This window comes from Anabas testudineus, chromosome 4 (genome assembly GCF_900324465.2).
Source record: "Anabas testudineus chromosome 4, fAnaTes1.2, whole genome shotgun sequence".
NCBI classification, from domain to species: domain Eukaryota; kingdom Metazoa; phylum Chordata; class Actinopteri; order Anabantiformes; family Anabantidae; genus Anabas; species Anabas testudineus.
In genome coordinates, this window is record NC_046613.1 from 18868609 (window position 1) to 18888598 (window position 19990).

General features: G+C 40.5%; 1 protein-coding gene across 1 annotated transcript in view; it reads right to left on the reverse strand.

Annotated features, from left to right (window-relative positions):
- hmcn1 (hemicentin 1) overlaps positions 1 to 19990 on the reverse strand; it is a 65093-nt gene that overhangs the window by 29055 nt on the left and 16048 nt on the right. The window contains 26 exon segments of the mRNA XM_026345728.1: positions 104 to 234; positions 330 to 524; positions 736 to 831; positions 1097 to 1348; positions 1435 to 1562; positions 2085 to 2250; positions 3084 to 3243; positions 4258 to 4370; positions 4655 to 4799; positions 4918 to 5045; positions 6218 to 6263; positions 6265 to 6314; positions 6396 to 6587; positions 6983 to 7141; positions 7279 to 7392; positions 7615 to 7742; positions 7889 to 8030; positions 10354 to 10623; positions 12126 to 12247; positions 12635 to 12779; positions 13102 to 13365; positions 13528 to 13648; positions 16610 to 16716; positions 17309 to 17480; positions 18653 to 18775; positions 18869 to 19027. Coding sequence (XP_026201513.1) covers positions 104 to 234; positions 330 to 524; positions 736 to 831; positions 1097 to 1348; positions 1435 to 1562; positions 2085 to 2250; positions 3084 to 3243; positions 4258 to 4370; positions 4655 to 4799; positions 4918 to 5045; positions 6218 to 6263; positions 6265 to 6314; positions 6396 to 6587; positions 6983 to 7141; positions 7279 to 7392; positions 7615 to 7742; positions 7889 to 8030; positions 10354 to 10623; positions 12126 to 12247; positions 12635 to 12779; positions 13102 to 13365; positions 13528 to 13648; positions 16610 to 16716; positions 17309 to 17480; positions 18653 to 18775; positions 18869 to 19027 — 3828 coding nt within the window.

The following is a 19990-nucleotide window of genomic DNA, read 5'->3' on the forward strand; positions in this document are numbered from 1 at the left end:
TTAAGTAAATGCTCTCAGAAAGTTCCCTAAATTGAAAACCTGGATGTCCTTAGTGTTGTACATGACATGGGTCATACTGTATGTTAACAGGTATTTCACCTACAGGTGCCCCATCTTTGTACCAGGTGATAACAGGGGTCGGACTTCCAGTCACATCACACAGCAAGCTGATGGGCTGGCTAAGGACCACCGACACGTTGCCTGGGGTTTCACTGTCCCGAAAATCTGGGGGCACTGTTGAGGTGTCAAAGGTGTTTGTTATATATAAATCTTGTTATTAGAAGTGCAGTCGTGATATGATTACAATGATTAACGAACAGGTCTATCACCATTGACTTTGAGCTGGTACTTCCTCTCAGTGGATCCAGCATCATTGGCAGCAGTACAAACATACTCTCCACTGTCCAGAGGTGACACAGAGGCGAGAATCAGCAGCGTACCGTCCTCCAGAATGGACACACCAGGCTCTCTACCTGTCAGTTCCTGGCCATTACGCAACCACCGAATCACTGGTTTGGGAAGACCTGTAAGAGAGATGAAGATATGGCAAAGGTGAAAGGAAAACTACACATAGACCATTAGCCAATTAATGTATCATACTTAATATGATTATCATTGTTTAATGTCTACTTTAAGCTCAGTGTGTATTATTTCTTAATCACCATTGTCTTACTTAATGTCACTGTCCACAGGGATGTAAATAATACAGTAGTGTAGGTGAAAATAGTAGAGTACCTTTAGCAGGGCAGGGGAAAGCAATACGCTGGTTTGCAACTCTCTCCTGCAGGGGACTATTGAAAGGGGGCTCCAGTACATCAACCACAGGGGGCACTGAAAGCACACACACACAATCAATGACTAACTACACACATCTGTGTGATATTCACCTGCATCTGTATATGAAAATACTTAGTACTTAATGTTGCATGAATAACTTTAGCATGTGTAGAAATCATCTGTTATCTGTTCCCAGTTAAACTGGGACTGGTTTCATTTAGCTGAAACAGAATTTACCTATTCAAACTTTTAATGTACATCAGTATCATGAACACCGTGCACCTTGACAGGATCAGACATGAACCAAAACCACTGTAACCTTGCACTTGAAGCTGAACTCCAACTTCGTCTCTGCCTGCTGTGTTGGTTGCTGTGCATGTGTATGTTCCCTCATTTTCCAGTTCCACATTTCTCAATGCCAGGCTGCCATCAGATGACACAGGGTAGCGTTTACCATCCTTAGTCCAGGTGATTGTTGGTTGTGGGACACCGCTTGCTACACAGGGGAGCTCTACAGGGTGACCTACTTGTACCTTCATTACCCTGGGACCAGCTTGTATACTAGGAGGAACTGCAGGACAGATAATGAGACAATATTTATATAATATCATATTTAAATATGCTGAAAAAGTGGCCTTTATGATCTTTTAAACTTACCCAAAACACTGAGTTCAATGAATTGTGTTAGGTTGCCAGCGATATTGGAGGCAACACACACATACAGTCCTTTGTCTGAGACTCTAGTCTTTAAGATCTTCATGGAGCCAGAGGGAAGCTGAGTGTATCTGGGAGGAACACACAGGAATACCAACAAATGGAAATAAACTAGTTAAACTAACAGCAACAGTAGCAGTATCATTTTTGCAAAGCTTGCAAAAGTGTTCCACACAATCACTGTAAACATATATTCCAGTAATTTCTGCCATCAACCACAATTACAGCCGCTGTGCCAGACACACAGTAGGTAGAGCAGATCACAGAGAAGAGTATAATTACTCAGTCATCTTAAAAAAACACAACCTATACCCTGAGGTAATTAATTCTTAAGTTGACAGAGAGAGAGCACAGTTTGGAGGTTCCCTCAGAGCCTTAAAAATACAAAGGTAACAACTTAATGTTGGGGTTACACTGAAAGTTAAATCATTTTAACAAATCTGACAGTTTGTTTAAACCTGTACTGTAGTTTAAGAAAGCTAAATATTTAGTGTGAGCTGAAGCTCTGAATGAAATATGAAATATGTGGGTTTCTTTTGTGAGAAATCCCTAAAATGTGTCACTAATGTACGAGAATGTGCAGGATGGTTTACCTGGGAGAGAAAGGGGAGATGAGCTGCTTCTCCTTGGCCCAGATAATGGTTGGAGGTGGGACACTGTGCACCTCACATGGCAAAATGGCATCCTCGCCCTCAATCACAGACATCTTCATTGGCTTTGCTGAGGCTCCAGCACCACCAACGTTGGACCTAGGACGGACTGGACAAACAGTCAATGAATGGACAGAGGAACACAATTTACAATTAGATGTAGAAAAATGTACACAAACAAAATGTGTCATTAAAATGATTGTGTTCAACATTTGGTGAAATCAAATCACAAATAAAGCTTCATTTTTGGTAGGGAGCGTAAAGATTGGACTCTGGAGCAATGGAAGAAGGTCATGTGGTCTGATGAGTCTAGATTTACCCTGTTTCAGAGTGATGAGCGCATCAGGGTATGAAGAGAGGATGAAGGGATTCTTCCCTGATGGCACGGACATATTGTATAATAACAATGTCAGGATTCATCAGGCTCAAATTGTGAAAGAGTGGTTCAGGGAGCATGACACATCATTTTCACACATGGATTGGCCACCACAGTCCAGACCTTAACCCCATTGAGAATCTTTGGGATGTGCTGGAGAAGACTTTGTGCAGCAGTCTGACTCTCCCATAGTCAATACAAGAGCTTGGTGAAAAATTAATACAACTCTGGACGTTGAAATAAATGTTGTGACGTTGCAGAAGCTTATCGAATGTGTGCTGTAATCAAAGCTAAATGCGGTCCAACAAAATATTGTGTGACTGTGAGTGTGTGACTTTCCTTTTGGACGGGCAATGCATTTACTCTGATTTCTGTGTTCCGCATGTACCTTTGTGTTGTGAAGTCATTTTGCTAAACAATATTATAAAGTCATAATGCCAAATATTAGGGTCAGCTAGACATCTTGGCAATAACTGTGCTAATTTGACTACACATGTTCATATTAAATGCTAAATATACTGTTCTGCACATGTATAATTAATATATAATTTGGTGCTGAGGTTTACCATAGACAGTGAGCTGGACTTTCCTGGAAGTGTAGCCGGCAGCATTAGTAGCTGTGCAGATGAACTCGCCAGTCTCATTTCCAGAAGGGGAAGTGATGAAGAGGCTGCCGTCAGAATCCAGCGAGAAGTCAGGACCACCCAAGTACAGTAGCTTCCCTCCCTACAAAACAAACCACAGCAGGGAAAGGGCAGGGGCCAGAGTTTATTTCTTTAACTAAGCTTTATTAACACTTGACTTGGCTTGACGATGTGTGGTTTGACCTACTAAGGGTGCTGAAATTTATGATCCGACTCTCTTCCCTGTTGTTAAATAAAAAAGGCGATGAAAAAAACTTCACAAGCAAACGAATCAAAACTAAATGGGATGAGATGTCACTGCATCAGACTGCGGCATATCTGTTTGTATCAGACGACTCACTTGACTTTACTTACGTTACTTAGAAAAGTGAAGGAATCAGAGAGAATCACATTTTAACAGCTGGTGCAGAACTTAACAGGGTCTAGTTTCACATGTCCCCGTAGCCCTGTTCCCTTTAACAGCAGTGCTTTTACTGCTCAAAGAAAATAGTGTAACCTAGGGAAGTCCACATACACATACTGGTTTAAAGTAGAGACTAACACACATAAGGGCATGTAAAGCTTGAACACACTGTACAGGGCAGCTGATTTCATGGTGCAGCACATGAGGAAGATCTGCACCCTCACACATACACCAAGGTATTCATTTTCATGAGCTATTTCCCATTTAGAGCCCATTAATAGAGCAACCTTTGCATAAAAAACATAACAACCAACTGCACAACCACGCTACATACTGTAAGCTCAATACTACACAGTACTAATGAGCTGCAACACAGCATTGAGCTACAAGTTATGAGTCAAGAAGTCTATGTATGCATGAGTGGGAGTTTTTGAGTCAAGACATCATAAAATACTTCTTGGATGTGTGATAAGAGCTTTACTAATGCTGCACATCTAATAATGTGAAGCCATGTGAATCTGTAAGGTCTTTGACCTGCATTTTTTATACATCTTTGAATAAATTCTCTGTATCTGCTTCTACTATTTTTGGGGTGCATGAAAGTTATTAGCGGTCATTAAAAACACCAAGCCGAGCTTTGGTCTTTTCATTAGCTTATCTTGTTGTGCACAGAGAGAAAATGTCAATCCAGACCTTGGCCCAGGTGATCTCAGGGGCTGGTACTCCAATGGCACGGCAAGGCAGAGAGATAGGTGTTCCCTCAATGGTGTTGAATACTTGAGGGCCATGCTGAATGGTAGGAATTACTGTAAACACCCACCCACACACACACACACACACACACACACACACACACACACACGCACACACGCACACACACACACAAATAGGACACATGTTTAATGTTTTTGTCCATACATGTGATTTGTATCTACTGTTTGTTTACCTCTGTATTTAGGCTTTTGTGTGGAGCAAGCCTAAGTGAATAGACCGTACAGGTGCAAACTACTGTCATGTTAGCATCTGTGATTTTACATTTTGTACATATGATTGTTTGTGTGCAGCTGGATTTGTATTTCTTTGTGCATACCATAGACATTGACAGTGGTGGTATGGTTGGTGGCCCCAGCGATGTTCTCAGCCAGGCAAGTGTAGTCACCTGCATCGTCCAGGCGAACTCTCTCAATATGCAGACTGCCGTCCCTCCTAACTGTCACATACTGGTCTGAGGTTAACTGAAATATTATATGTTCAAGAGGTTGGAGTGAAATCGTGTTTTTTCAACTCAGATATAGATAAATACAGGAATGCCAAGACATCTACAAACTGTGGATTTCCTCTCTGTGTCCTCACCAAGCCATAGTCGTGCAGCCACTGCCTCTCAGGCAGCGGATTGCCGGCCAGTAGCACACACGGCAGAGTCAACTGCTGGTCCTCGATCACACTGAGCACACCTGGACTCATTGCTATCACGGGTGAGACTGCAGATAAAATAAAACAATGTATACAGAGCTTATGTCACAAAAAATAGAAACTGTGATGATAATAGGAAAGTACAAACCCCATATCCAGAAAAGTTGGAACATTTTTTAATAAATGCAAATGCAATAAAACACTGCAATGTGTTTACCCACTTGAACCACTAATGAGGAAGAAACAACTTCAGTGTTTTCACTGACCCAATAAATTGTGTTTTGTACAAAAACCAAATTAATATAGCGAAGATAAATTGTGAAATAGAGGGAAAACGCTTGGTTCAATAGAGGGGGAGGTCTCAGACACAATCTGTCTTCAATTTATCATGTTGCCCTTTTGTCCATCCCATGTGTGTTACATCACCTTTTGTTTAAATTACACTTATTAATCATTTGGAAATTGAGAATACTAATTGCTGCAGTTATGCAAACTGAATATTTACCCATTTTTTCTGGATACAAATTTGCAGCTGCTGAACACTTCTGATTAGCCTTTTTTTAATGATGCACCATAGGATTGCAATAGGAGACAGATTTAAAGTGCAGTCAAACAGTGAAGTTATCTAATGGCAAAATATTATCCATTGGCAATATAAACACACATCTTTATTCCCTTACATATGCATACTTGCATATGCATACAACACATACCTAAACACACACACTGTTAATAGGAACAAAGAGGGGTTGTGATAGCCCAAAGGTTGCTGGGCTGAGACACACAAATACAAAAGCAAAACATGGCCTAGGCAAACTTCCCTGTTCTCCACTTTTATTTTTGTCCAAAAGAAACTACTGTACATGTATTCTGTGTGTGGAGTCTGTAGTCGGCAGGGAAATGGGGCAGTGGGGCAGTAATATATGTCATCTGGGTGGGTCTGTGCTTTCTAACCTTTGGCCCACATATAAGAGCTCAGTGTGTTTAGACACAGGGAAACGGTGGTGGTGGTAGTTAACAAGGCACACGTGTTCAAACACACTCACTCAAATGTTCTAAATCACGCTCAAACTGAAACAGACACATTAGCAGACAGCCACTCACACTGTGAAGTACTGTATATTGTTTTAGTAAATATGCCGCGGCTATGAAAAAATCTTGAAAAAAATCTTATGAGTAATCAAGCGAAAGAGCATAAAAATCAACATAAAATACATTTGATAATAAGTGCTGCTCTTACCCAGTCCAGTCACAGTGATCCTGGCCTGTGTTTGCATCTTGCCGAAAGTGGTTTTGTGCCTCACAGATATACACGGCCTCATCCTCCACCCACAGGTCTAATGGAAAGACACAGATCAAGATGCATACCAAAACCATTTACTAGTTTAATGTAAATGCCACCTAACTACAAAACTCACTGGTTATATGTAGGCGTTCCCTGTTCTGTATAATAGTGCCATGTGTGCGGGGCCTGTTGAAAAGGGGGAGACCGTCATCTCTTCGCCAGGTGACCTGTGGTTCAGGGTGACCTTGGGCGTGGCACAGCAGAGTCACATTGGATCCGATGTCAGCTGCCACATCTGATGGTTCTCGCGTGAACTTGGGGGCAGCTAAAGTGGACAAGGTTGAAGATAGGTCAGAAAGTTAATGGGATACTGATCCATCTGTACTGTACTGTACCAAACTATCAATCACGTACACCTGAACAGCAGAAACATGCAAATGCAGTGATCACATTGACTTTATGAACCTCTGTGCATGCATTTTCTGTGTTTTTAAATGATATGCATGTGCAGCCTTCACAGTTGAGCATGCACACTGACACACCCTTGTGTAACTTTGTTTAGATGTAAACCAGACATGTTTTATCCTAGGTCTGATGAACATAATAAGTATCTGTACAGATCATGATACTGTAAACTGTATTATTTGCAAATAATAACACAACAAACAAAAACACATTCTTTCACGAGGTTACAGTATGTAAATTCTGTGTTTCTCTCACCTCCTACATCAAGAGAGATCTTTCCTGAAGACGTGCCAGCGGTATTCACAGCCACGCAGGCGTAATCGCCAGCATCAACAAGCTGAGTCTCCTTGATGGTTAGAGTCCCTTTCAGCGTGTCAACGTCCAACAGCGATGATGAATGCAGCTGAGCATCACCTAGGAATTATATTAAATGCAGTAGTGGAAATAAGTAGCCTGTAAATAAATAAAATATACAGATGTATATATTGAAGCATAAGATTTGAGCTCCACGTGGCACTATTTGAACTATCCTTCTCCTTGTAAGATTTTACCTTTGTACCACCTGATTTCTGGTGGTGGGATTCCTGATGCTGAACAGGCCATCACGGTGGTTTCCCCAATGGCAGTGAGAATCTGACTCAGCGTCACAGTCACCACAGGAGACTCTAGAGAGGGATCAATTTTACAGATTAGACAGAACATCTTAGTAATGTAGCTCTGCTATAGTAATAGTGACAACAGTTTGATTATGGAGCCCCATGATATGATTAAGAAACTGACTGTAGGTGTCGAGTTTCTTAATCTATCTGTGAGATAGCTTTTCCTTGATTTCTTTTGCACATGCATTTTTATTTTGCACCTGAATGTCTGAGCACTGTGTCACTCACCAATGTAAGTGAGGATGGAGGTCACTGCATCTGTGCCAGCCTGGTTGCTGGCCAAACAGCCATATACTCCTCCATCCTTCTTCTCCGCATTTCTTATAACCAGTGTACCATGGGGAGTCATCCTGTGTCTGAGCATGCAACACACATCAGTAAATTAGAAAGTGAGTATCCTGACATAAAACACAAAACAGCACAAAGCATTTCTTTTCTTGTAGCAATGGTTACAAAACAGCCTAAAACTGTAGAATTAATATAAAAGAAGGATCAGATTTACCTGCTGGATGCTACGATAAACATGTCGTTATGTGTCCACACTAGACGGGGTGGAGGGTAACCACTGGCCGAGCAACTGATCCTCACTTCAGCTCCTGTTGTAAAGGTTTTATTCCGAGGCTCTACTGAAACCCTAGGAACCTCTAGAGGAAAACAGAAGCGTTAAAACACCAATAAATCTGCTGCTTATCTACCAGATCATGGTAAAGCTGATATTTTAGACCTTTACATTCATTTTCTATAACACTGGATGAATTCAAGCTTAGCCATCAATTGCAACAGAGCATAAACTTTTATTGTCACTGTAGAAGGAAGAATGATGGATGTTACTACATCTAATAATGTTTCACTACTAATAATGTTTCACCTTTTCCTCTTTATTGGTAAAACAGGGAGGAATATTGGATCCAGACCCAGACAAGCTCTGGAAACAGGAGACATTCATGATGTGTAACTCATCGCTTTAAGGGTGTGTTTTCTCTATTCTAGTCTCACAGCTGGACTCGCCTCCAGAGTCTCTGACCTTTCTGAGAACTGCAGTAGCTGTCTCACTGGAGAGACAGAGCACTTTCAAAACATCACAATTCAAATTTAGATTTGTTTTGGAGGTTTCATTTTTTCTTCTGATAAGCAAGCTAATAAGATTAACTTGTCATTCCTTGCATGCCATCAGCAAACTACCGCAGAATATGTTAGGGAAAGTGCTGGGGTGATCGAGGGCCAGCAGTCAAGTTCAAAAGGGTTCAAAACAGACACACAAACACACAGAAGGTGTGAAGGAATGTATAGTTTGTGCTGACTTCAGTCATCAGTGGCACCTTATTTTGAAAGAAAGCACAATTACCAGGTGCTGTCAATAAATCTACAGGTAATAATTCTGATTTATTACAACCTTGACTTGGTGCAAATGAAATTCCTCAACCTGCTGCCAAAAGTAGGGGCGTCAGAGGAACTGTGTCCCTTTTCTTTCTGTAACAGCTAAGACAAGCTCTCCCCTAATTTGTTTCTGCCTTTCAGGTCACACAGCCCTGAGGGGGGTAGTGACACCTCTGAGTTCAGGAGTAAAAAGGTTCCTGAGAGAGAAGGCACATTCTTCTAGACTCAGTCAGCATCAGATTTAATATGTCAGTGAGAAGCTGTCTTTAACAATCCCTCTCACACAGCATCCTCATACAAACTCCCCTAATTCTTTTTACATTTCTCTATTTCCATTCTTTATCATCCTAACAAGCAGAAACTAGTGATTTGATTCTAGTTATAAATACTTAACGAACTCATTCCACTGCTTTTGTACAGTGTTATGTGATGTACTGACATTTAAAAACAGCAACTGGTGTGGACGGAAGGCCAAAATGAAAAGGGTGCATTTTTTAATTTAGTCAGCTTAGGAAATGTGCTCAGGTCCACAGTGTCCTGTCCAAGTGTTGGAAGATGTCAACAGACTTGACTCACTTCAAAGTGAGACTAATGACTAGGATAGGGCTGACCAGGCGGTAATTAGGAAACCCCCAGGGGTTTCTAACAGCTGTTAGCCAGAACAAAAGATTAGGCAAAAAAGAACAGTGGAGCAGTTAGTAGCAAGAGACTGGTAAAAAAAAGTAAGTATGAGATATGATGTTATGTAAACTGGGAAGAAAAGAAAAAAACGTGGAGAAAATTTAAGTAGTTAAACTAGAGAAAACATTTTTAGATAGATAGATTTTTGTTGCGTCACGAAGTGACAAAAGTTTGCTTCCAAACGTGCCTTTAACCAACTGTTAAAATCACAGTGAACTGCTCACAAATGTAAGATAAAAGCCAGCATAAGGTGAAATCGTTTTTCTAAAGCAAAAGAGCAGCAAAAAAAAGCATCACAACCTGGCATTAGATGCACACGGATGAATTTCCAGTACAGTATGCAGCATGTGGAGTTTGAATCAACTTCTTCTGGGACTGATGGTTGTATAACAAAGTAAATACAGGATGTTTGGACAGATTGAGTTACAGTACGCGGTGTTTAACAAAGTTTTCTGCCTCTCTTTCTTGCTGTTTCACTGCAGCTTTCTATACCTCAACAGGTTCTGGCTGAGATACATTGATTTTTTAACGGGCACAGGCCCATGCTCTGTGGTGCCTGCCAGAGAGCCAGCAATACACAGAGCCATCTGTGCAACAAAGTGCTCCTGATTCAGTGTCAGTGAACTGTTGCGAACAGGACTGTAAGAGCTGTCCAGAGATGGAAAACTCTCCTTTAGCACTGTCTGAGAGTCCGCCATAAATAATTTTCACACATCCCATAAAGCATTAGGGTGATTTACAGGGAGCAGGGGAGGGAAGAAGGGCGCCGGCACTTATACTGGTGGAAGGAGGTTGTGTCTCCTAAGACCCTTGTTCTACACAGTAGTTACAGAAGAAACACATAAAGAAGACAAAGACAAAGAATAAGTTTGTTCCTGTCGAAGACTATACACAGCAGACACCGCTCACCTTGCACAGTCAGGTAGATCCTCTCTGCAGCTACACCTCCCTCGTTTATAGCAATGCACTCATACCAGCCCGCGTGATCTGGAGTCACAGCTGACACTTGTAGTGAGAGGTTGGTCAGAACCTGCACCCGTGGGTCCAGACGGGCGTCATGGCCTCCTCTCAGCCAGGTGAGATTGAAGTTGACAGTGCTGACGATGTGGCAGGTGAGGACAGCAGCAGAGCCGGGAGAGACAGTGACGTTACCGTCCACTGTGACGGCTGGAGGCGGCTCTGCAGGATGATTATGTTAAGATTAAGGAGATGAGTACAGTAAGCTGAAAAAAGGGGATTGGGGGGAATGTGATGATGTGATTCAAGGGGTAAAAGAGACACTGGCTTGATAGAGGGGATAGAGGGAGGATGCTGGGTATTTCAGCATAGCTCCTTGGGATTAGGATGACATAAATTTGGCAGACGATGGGGTTTTATGCGTGTGTTTCTTTGTGTTTAAGTGAACAAAGCAGGGTCTTGTCATTTGGTTAAGAATATACAGTAACTAGCCTATAAATAAGGATTGAAGTTGCGGTTGAGGGGGAAGTTGTTGGACACAAACTAAATCTCCTCTGCACCATTGTACTGGAACTCAGTGGGCGAGGAACAGGAATGAGTTACACTTTACATTACAGTACACAGATCCAGTCTGGCTCATCCTTTACTTCTTTAGTTTCACAAAATGTCTTTCAACCACCTCTCATTCTCTTTTTTGAAAAATTCAAATATCGACAGTGTTTTTTTTAGATGCAAACTTTGGACTTTTACTGATTTAAGTTGGACTCGTCAGTTCTGATGTCTCATAATAAAAAGGTTTCCAACTTAAAAATAAATACATTACAAAGGATTCTGGAAAAGGTACATTTTTATTTTCTGTTTTGCAGAGTGGTGAGAATTTAAGTATAAATCATCAGGTGGAGATTCTGGTTTTGTCATCATATGATCATAAAATCAACAAGATTCTCAACTTTTCAGTAAGACCATAAATTCAGTTTGTATTCATTATGGTCTACGAGGTTATGCTCTGTTATACTGATCTTCAGTCGTAATAACATTGTTTTCTATTATTGCAAAACCACAAATTTATATATATTCTCAGTTTACACCACATCTACAGTCCATTGCTTTGCAAATTAACATGACATGAGGGCTGTGAGGCACAGATTACAACATCATGTTGTAAAGTTAGAGTTCTTTATGCCATCAGACAGGTTCTGTGTATGGGATCAGCAGCAAGAGACCCTCCTTGATCCTTATTAAATTTAATCCATCTCAACCAGTGCTAAGATTTCTGCATGTTTGCTTTTGCTTTTGGTAGCTAATGTGCAAACTTCTTGAGCGTGGTATAAACCTCATCTTGCCGCACAATTTCTCTCAAGGTATTTTATGAAACAGTAAGTCAGTGATATTTTCTAAACATGACACAGAGCATTAGAGACAATTCTTTAAATTGCTCCATGTCAGCAAACATTCCTGACTGACAGCCTTGGCTCATTAAACTTAGCAATGGAGCGTAGTTCACAGGGGTTGTTAACTGATATAAACGGCTTAGAGACAAGAGTCAACACTGCTTATTCTGCCATGTTGGAGTATTGTCTTATCGTAATATTGTACATAATTTTCAGCAAATTCCTTTTTTTAACAAAAGAGCACATTTTGCATTTGATGTTTCTACTTGTTATTATATTTGAATCACATTAGTGTGGTGTAAGTAATCAAATCAAATCTGCATGTGTGCATACCTGACACATCCAAGAAGGTGCGAGCTCTTCCTGTCCCAGCGCTGTTGATAGCAATACACTCGTAGTAGCCCTCATCCTTTAGAGTAATCTGGGATATTTCCCACGATGCACTGTCAGACTCACTAGAATAAAAAGGGTCACAGGAGATTTGTAGCAGTCTCCCGTACATTTTTCTGTACTATTTTCGAAAATAATGTTCAATCATCCAATCTGACACTAATATATCCCTGTAGGTGGTGACAGATATGACAGTTTAACATTCTTCAGTAGATTTGGAAGAAGATTTGCTTGTTTCCATTTTCTTTTCCAAAACACTTGAACCCATAAAGTTGTTCTAGTAGGCCACATGTGGCTAAAATAATCTTTTAAAATGCCTAAACGGTGGCTATGAATCTCAGTTTAAGTTCTTGAAAATGAGCTATGGATAAATAGCCTTTTTATGAAAACACATCCTATACATCTGGCCTTCATTGAGTGCTACCGACATCCACTGACCCAGCTCTGCTCACCTGAAGAGTTGGTCCACTCCAAGTCGCCTCCCATCCCTGCTGAAGCGCAGAGTGTAGGGGATCAGACTTTCTACCTGGCAGCTAACAGTCCCTCTCTGGAGGTAGTATCCATTAGTTTTTGCTGGCATGAGCACCTTAGGGGCATCTGTAAGAGAGATAAAAGGACATTAGCCAACAGTTAAAGATCATTCTTGGTCTTTGGAGCTATAGTACTATGGTCATATTTTTCTTAAGGAAGAAACATGTCAGCCAGTGAAGGCAAATAGTTTTTTAACATCAGTGGAGGTGGGATGGATGAACAGGATCAAATCAGGCTGCAAAGTTTCAGATGCTACAGTTAGGAGAAGCAATTCATTGTTGGCTTTAGATATTTAAAAAAAAAAATCAAATGTGACACTGAAATTTAACGTTTGTTTGCTGCATTTCCTCACATCATCTGAATGTTAGTCAAAACCTGAATCACTGACCAGGCACAATGCTGGAGAACGAAACACTGGAGACTCTCTGAAACAGGAAACCATCCCGGTCGTATCCTGTCACCCTCAAGAAGAAGGCCTCGTTGGGCGGAATAAACTCTGTGATGTTCCAGAGGCCATACGGTCGGCGCTCAGGGTAGTAGCGGATTGGCAACGTTTTTATTGCTTCACCCGTGACTGATAGGAGCTCCAGCCTGTCAGCACGAGCAGGAGGGGAAAGTCCAGTAGTGTTCAGCAAGATGTAGGTGGGAACACCTGCAACATTGATATGAAATGCAACATACTTTATTCTTTTCTGCTCCAAAGTGTGAAGATGTAAGTGAAGAAAGCAGATGAAGAGAAATCAACATTAAAATGGAAAACATGCAGTTATGGTGTCCTGTTCTTTCACAGTTTGTAAGGTTTGTCCTCACTGACCTTGAACTGGCCTACTAAAGGTTTTCTTGAAGTCCATGGTGTGCTTTCTGGAAAACCCAGCTCTGAAGTCGATGGTGCTGAGACCTGAGATACGGACAGAGTGTCTTCCTTCACTGGAGGTCTGCATTAAAAATGGGATATTTAATGAATTATTTACTGAATGTTTAAGACTTATATTGTACGTCTGTTAATGTGACTACGAATCACTTGCTTAGAGCTAAAAAAATTCCTCTGGTCGTACATTTACCCTGTGACACACATGCTTTTAGATAAAGAAAGGGATTCAAATCAAATTTATTTAACCACATTAAATTATTTTGTGTTGTTTAAAAAAGTCAATGACAATTTGTCCAAATCCCAAAAAAGAGAAACGGTTACATCAAAGGCAGCTCAGTTTAGTCTAATTTATAGACACAGAATTGTTGTGTAACATCCTTTTGTACGCCAACCACCCCCACACGTACAGACAAGCCACTTGTCATTTTACACCTGAGCTTATAAAACATTGACAATTCAGAGAAGACCCATTCAGTCTGACAGTCATACTTTAATTAAACAAACACAACCACTATAATCAGACTGGGGCTAATAGCTCATGAGGTCTTTATGATTCAGAGGCTTTTTGAAGTTCTTTTTCCCCAGAAATACAGACTGAGTAATTACAATCAAGTATAGGTTGGTGAGAGGTGGAAACTCCTCACCTTACGTAAAGCACCTTAGAAGCGTCACAGACATTCAGACAGTGAGGCATGCAAGCCTAAACTGTCATTTGTAATTGTCTAAAACTTAAGAGAATGTGTGGATTTGCTGTATTTTTAACCTGACACTGATTTTTTTGAAAGGGTAAAACTACAAAACAGGAAAGTGGAAGCATAACATTAGACCAGCGGATCAGTCACAGCCTTAAATGATGATACCTGCCATCATGACACACGATATGTGTTGTGGCCATCAATCCTGCCCTAGAATTATCCCTAGAACAGTTGGTTGTAAATGAGACCATAATTAGGAGATAGGTCCTTTAAAGGTCACGCTTTTAGCAAACAGTCCCTGTCATTAAAGCCACTAATTTCCAAATGTCACACCCACCCGGACAGAACAAATCTTGGAAACACCCTCACTCAACCGTGTTATATCTTGGAGTGGCTGTCGTGACATTTATGCTCATGCAGATTTTTACACCGTAAAGTTGTTGGTTACTTGGAAAAGAGCAGATTAGCCTGTCATACTTGGGACTAAGACAGATAACTACCAGCTGCCACTTTTTGCATATATGTCTATAGGACATACGTGCAAGAACTACATATACAAATCCATGTAAGGATTATAGATACTAAGTTAATCATAATAAAAAAAGATGAACAGAGGTAAAATGGGACAAATGATGTATTAAACAAAGAACTGCACTGTACTGAGTTGTAGCTTTGAAAGCTTTCAAATGTGAAACTGACAAAGTTCTGATGTCATAGTTTGACCAAGATGGCACAAACTATAGTATCTTAAGAATCAGGGCGTGACAGTGGGGTGAACCCATTTTCCACACTTCACTACGAGATCCAATTAAAGGCAGATTAAAAAGGATCAAATTCCTTTTCACACGCAATCTATAGCATGGGTCTTACACTGGGATGTCACGGGCCATTAGTGTTACTGAAACCCAGCATGGCAGAACAGTGAAATCCCTCTAAAGCATTTATCCACATTTCTCTGGATGTCCTGGGAAACTGAGCTACAGATGAGAAGGAGATATTGTTAGTCTGCAAGCCAGATAGAGTGTTGTAGGGGAAAGAGGTTGTAAAAGGCACAGTCCAAAGAAAAAAATGGGAAAAACAAGACATACTGGCACTCCAGGGAAAGAGAACAGCAAATCCTGGTGTGGCTCTCTGAGGAAGAGGTTTAAAACAGTAAACATGTTGGGTGGAAGACGCATGAGCAAAGATACAGTAAGTGACAGAAAGAGCTTAATGAAGACAGATGAGGAGCAGGAGCACAGAGAGGGGAGAACACGGGACAGAAATAAGACAGCAGGATTCAATGTCTCCTTTTTATGTCTGTTTAATATCCCTCATCACTTCTATGAGCACTGTACATAGAACAAGTGAGGATTCTGGCTGAGGTTTGGAGGTGCAGAGCTCAATCATTCAAAGATTTAAAAAGATATTAAACAAAACTGTCGACCTTATAGCATGTTTTTCTCCCCAAGTTTCATCTAACAAGCACCCTCCACCAAGACAGCATCGTGTGATGCAGCTAAAACAATCTAATGCAAACAATGAGGCATGTGGCTCGGTTTTCCATTCTGAATAGATAAAGGGTTCATCATCAACCTGGGGGTGCAAACACAACTGGAAAGACTTTGTTTGATATTATGTAGAATCAAAAATCAAAATGCAACTTATTTGAAACTATACATCTAAATGTAAATGAACACAATCGTTGCAGCAAATTAGGGTGAAAACTTAAAATACACTGTGCCCCCACCAAAAAATGGATATGTAAATGTAGATGTTCACAAATAATGAGAAATCCACAAACAACAGCATGCAAGCATTCTCATCTGCACTTTCCATTGAGAGGGAACCCATACATAACACAGTTTGTCGTCCAGTCTCCTCTCTCGTAAATCAACTGAGAAATAACACATAACACAGCAATGCAGAGACAAGGAAAAGCGTCTGGCAGACATCTACGCAGAATATAGGGACTTTTGAGAACTCTTCAACAAATGGTTCAGCTAAAATGACATGTTGCTTCCAAACATGTGTATTTGGCCATGTGTAATGTCAAATGTGTGGCTTTAGTAGCATAACCTCGACAGTAGGAACCCAACATAGCAGGTTGTGTTGACTGACCGCAGATGCCTTGAACATGTTTTATTATCTTTAAAAATTTATCTAAATACTCACTAATAAAATAATCTTTCTGGTGATGTTCTTGTTGAGCTGCTTTCACCAGACTTCATGCACGTTAAAGTGATATATCACTTTAACTTCTATTTTCAGTAAGACAGCTCAGCTCTGGGAATTGGTAGGGGAAGCCTGTAATTTCACACATATTTCCAGGTAAAGAATAAATAGTTTACCTTGATAGACCACATCCCAGGGCCAGGGTCCTTGATGTTGACAACTTTGGCAGAGTTGGGAATGTGCAGGAGCTCAGTCAGACCATCACTCTTCCCCACAAGCTTCCCTGGAGGGTAAACATAAGCACTGACACAATTATTCACATTTTCTGCAGCTCTGACTGGTGCAAATTCATTTGTAACACTTGCTTTATGCATGTCTACAAGATAAAGAACATGTTTGCTGTCAAAAAATGCAGCATACTGTTTTAGTACTAACTAACATTTTAATGCTGAAAGAAACATTTGCACAATGCATGGACAGTCTTTGTAGCATCTTAATACAAAATCATAACAGACAATATAGCTGCATCAGCAATTAATGGTCTTTCTCTTCCTTTTTGAGTTAGTTTTTCGATGGGTGAGATGGTAAAGCAGCTTTATTTGTTCCCATGCTCTTTGACATAGCTTCTACAAGCCTCTGTAACTGCTCTACTGGACTGAATTTATGTTTTTTCATTTGATGTTTTTATGACTTGGAGTCAAACTGTATGTTCAGATGGGTTGAGAGCGGGTGACTAAAAAAACACAACATATGACTTGACTTATTTTTATACTAGTCATTTCACTCACCTGCGTTTGCATATTAATAACTACCTTAAATAAAAATAAAATAAGTTATGGATTACAGTTTACAATCTTGCGATACACGTATCGTACCCTGGGGGTTTTTTATCTCAATGTTAGGTGCTGGGCCACTGAGGGCCACAGTGACCTCCTTAAGACTGGGGTCAAAGGGCATCTGCCAAGTGTTGCTGACCCCACTGAAGTGATCAGTGGACAGCAGGTGGACCTTGGACGACTGCACAGCCTCCTCCACCCATTTCAGGACCTACAGGGAAGGACACAAAGAACACAGGAACATCGTTTAAAATGTGTGAAATTTTAATGTATGACCCTCTACAAGAGTACACAATACAGAAAAGCATCAGTATTAAATCACTTTAAAAAAAATTAAATTTATTCATTTCAAACTTAATAAGTAATATGGCAACTAACAAACAGATGCACACAAGATGCAGACAAGACCATATGTGCAAAGCTTTCATCTGGAAGTGTCTAACATTCCCCATGTGTCCTGCCCCTTATTTCCTTAAGATCCCTGTGAAGAACCCAAACACTACTACATGACACAGATGCTACTCCACATAGAATATGTGAGGCTTTTCTGATATGAGAGCAATATGATATGCACTAATGATATATCTATATCTCTATATATATGATATAACACTGCAGGTCAGGGTGTAGGAAAATAACTATTTCTTGATCTGTTGTTAAAAGCCATAAGAAAATATGACACTGTCAATTTCAATCTGGTTCTTTACTATAAGCACTGCAAACAAATTAAACCATATTTCCTCTTAATTAACCTTCTAATTTACCTCCTTGCTTTCATTGGCACTGTTAAAATTTTGTGTTAAGTCATGTACGTAATCGTGTGTTTTTTAGTGAAAGTGACTGATGTCAAGAAAGAAAAGGGCGAGAGACTGGCAGAAAGTGAATAACTTTAAGAAAAGAACAGATAATATTTTTAATACAAGGGAAAAAAGATCAAATGACTCTTGATAGAAAATAGTTTAAGATCTTAAGTATTTCCTTTACTAGCAAAGAATTTTATCTTACAGCAAAACTATTCAAAGCTCAAGCTTTGACTCACTGCCCAGTCTTAGACAGTTGATTTACGCTGGTTGGAAAGGTTCAAAAGAGCAATGTTATACATCAATCAATTTAATGTTTCCTGCATATTTAGTCTGGAGTCCAGATTTGAACATGGACACAGCAGAAGACATGTGAATGGCTGTAAATACTTCTACTATTATTTAATTTACACAGCGTATGGGGAGAACCCAGGCCAAGTTCTAATGATTTGAATACTGTGACCAAAGCTTGTCCTTTGAAACCAGAATATTTTTCTTCTGACTGTAAAAGCTTGTACCAGAGAAGAAGCAGAGGACAGAAGCACTGCTCAAATTTTCCAGTGAAATTCAGTGATGCTCTTACCTCATTGACCTGTTTCTTGTCTAGATGGAAAACCTGCCCAGAGCTGGTGGAGGCAATCTCCTCATACACCTTATAGCCGATGTGAGTCCTATCATCACAGTCCCCCGTCAGCACAAACACTACCTGCACACATGGCACAAATATTGAAAAATGTCTACTATTTACTTCTAAACTTGTAAATAAATTATATTAGGTAATCATCAAGGTAAAACAAACCTGTGATTGTTTCTGCTGAATCAGCTGCAGGACTTCATGGGTCAGTCTGTAATCTTTAGAACGGGCATCTGTAAAGACGTAAATGTATGACCCCGGCAAGGAGATCTCCAAAGCAATCTTAATGGCACCGATGCTCATCTCTGGACAGTCTCCACCTCCCTGAGTAAGTGAGGGATATCATCAGCAAATAGTGTTTGATGCATGTGTAGACATGTTTGTAAGCCAGCCAAATAGTTGTGTGATTAGTTCAGCAAATATGTTAAGCAATACAAGAATAATGAGCAGAAGACTTACAAACAACTTACAAAAAGTAGCAGAGTAAAGAAAAAAAGTTCTTAATTTTGGGCTTTTCAATTTGCATAAATTACTTTTGAACTGACATTACACCTAAAAAGAAAGCTGTGATGTGGCTGAAATCTCAGTCCCTGGGGGACTATCAACATCCAACAAACTTCAAAATAAACAAAGGCCTGAAATGACAATCTTGCTCCAACCATACTGACAAGAGCAACAAACATAGGGTCTAAAGAAACAGAGGTGGTGTCATGCACGAGTGTGTATAATCAGTCTTTCTTACTGACTAGTCTTTCCGTCTGACCGGTGGGGTCAAAAGGAAATGTTTTCTATGGCATTCCAAAAGGCACATGTCTGTCTGTCTGCGCTAGCTCTGACACATCACCCCCACAAGTAACATCTGGAGTGGAGTTGACCCGTTATTTCTCTATCTGTCCTTAAACTCAGCATCTCCCCTCCGGCCAAAAATCCACTCCCCCATTCCCCCACTGCCCCGGACACTAAGTCCGATAACCCCTATGTCACTATGTTCTTGCGGCTTAAAAATATGAGGTGTTGAATGCTCCTCCTCCCTTAAAAACCATATTCATAGCAGAATAATGTCAGTTTCACCTAAAATGTCACTTCATGTATATTTTCCATGCGTTCTGGCCAAATCCTCGTCAGGGGTTGTGCAGGTGAAGAGGTGAGTGGAAGAAAAACAGACTCAGGAATGAAGCAGCAAGTGAGAGGAAACTGGATCTCTTCCATGCTACACACAACACGCTCGCACACCAGATTAACAGTTGCACATGCCAAGGATGCACAGACACTTGCCAAAGTCTTTCT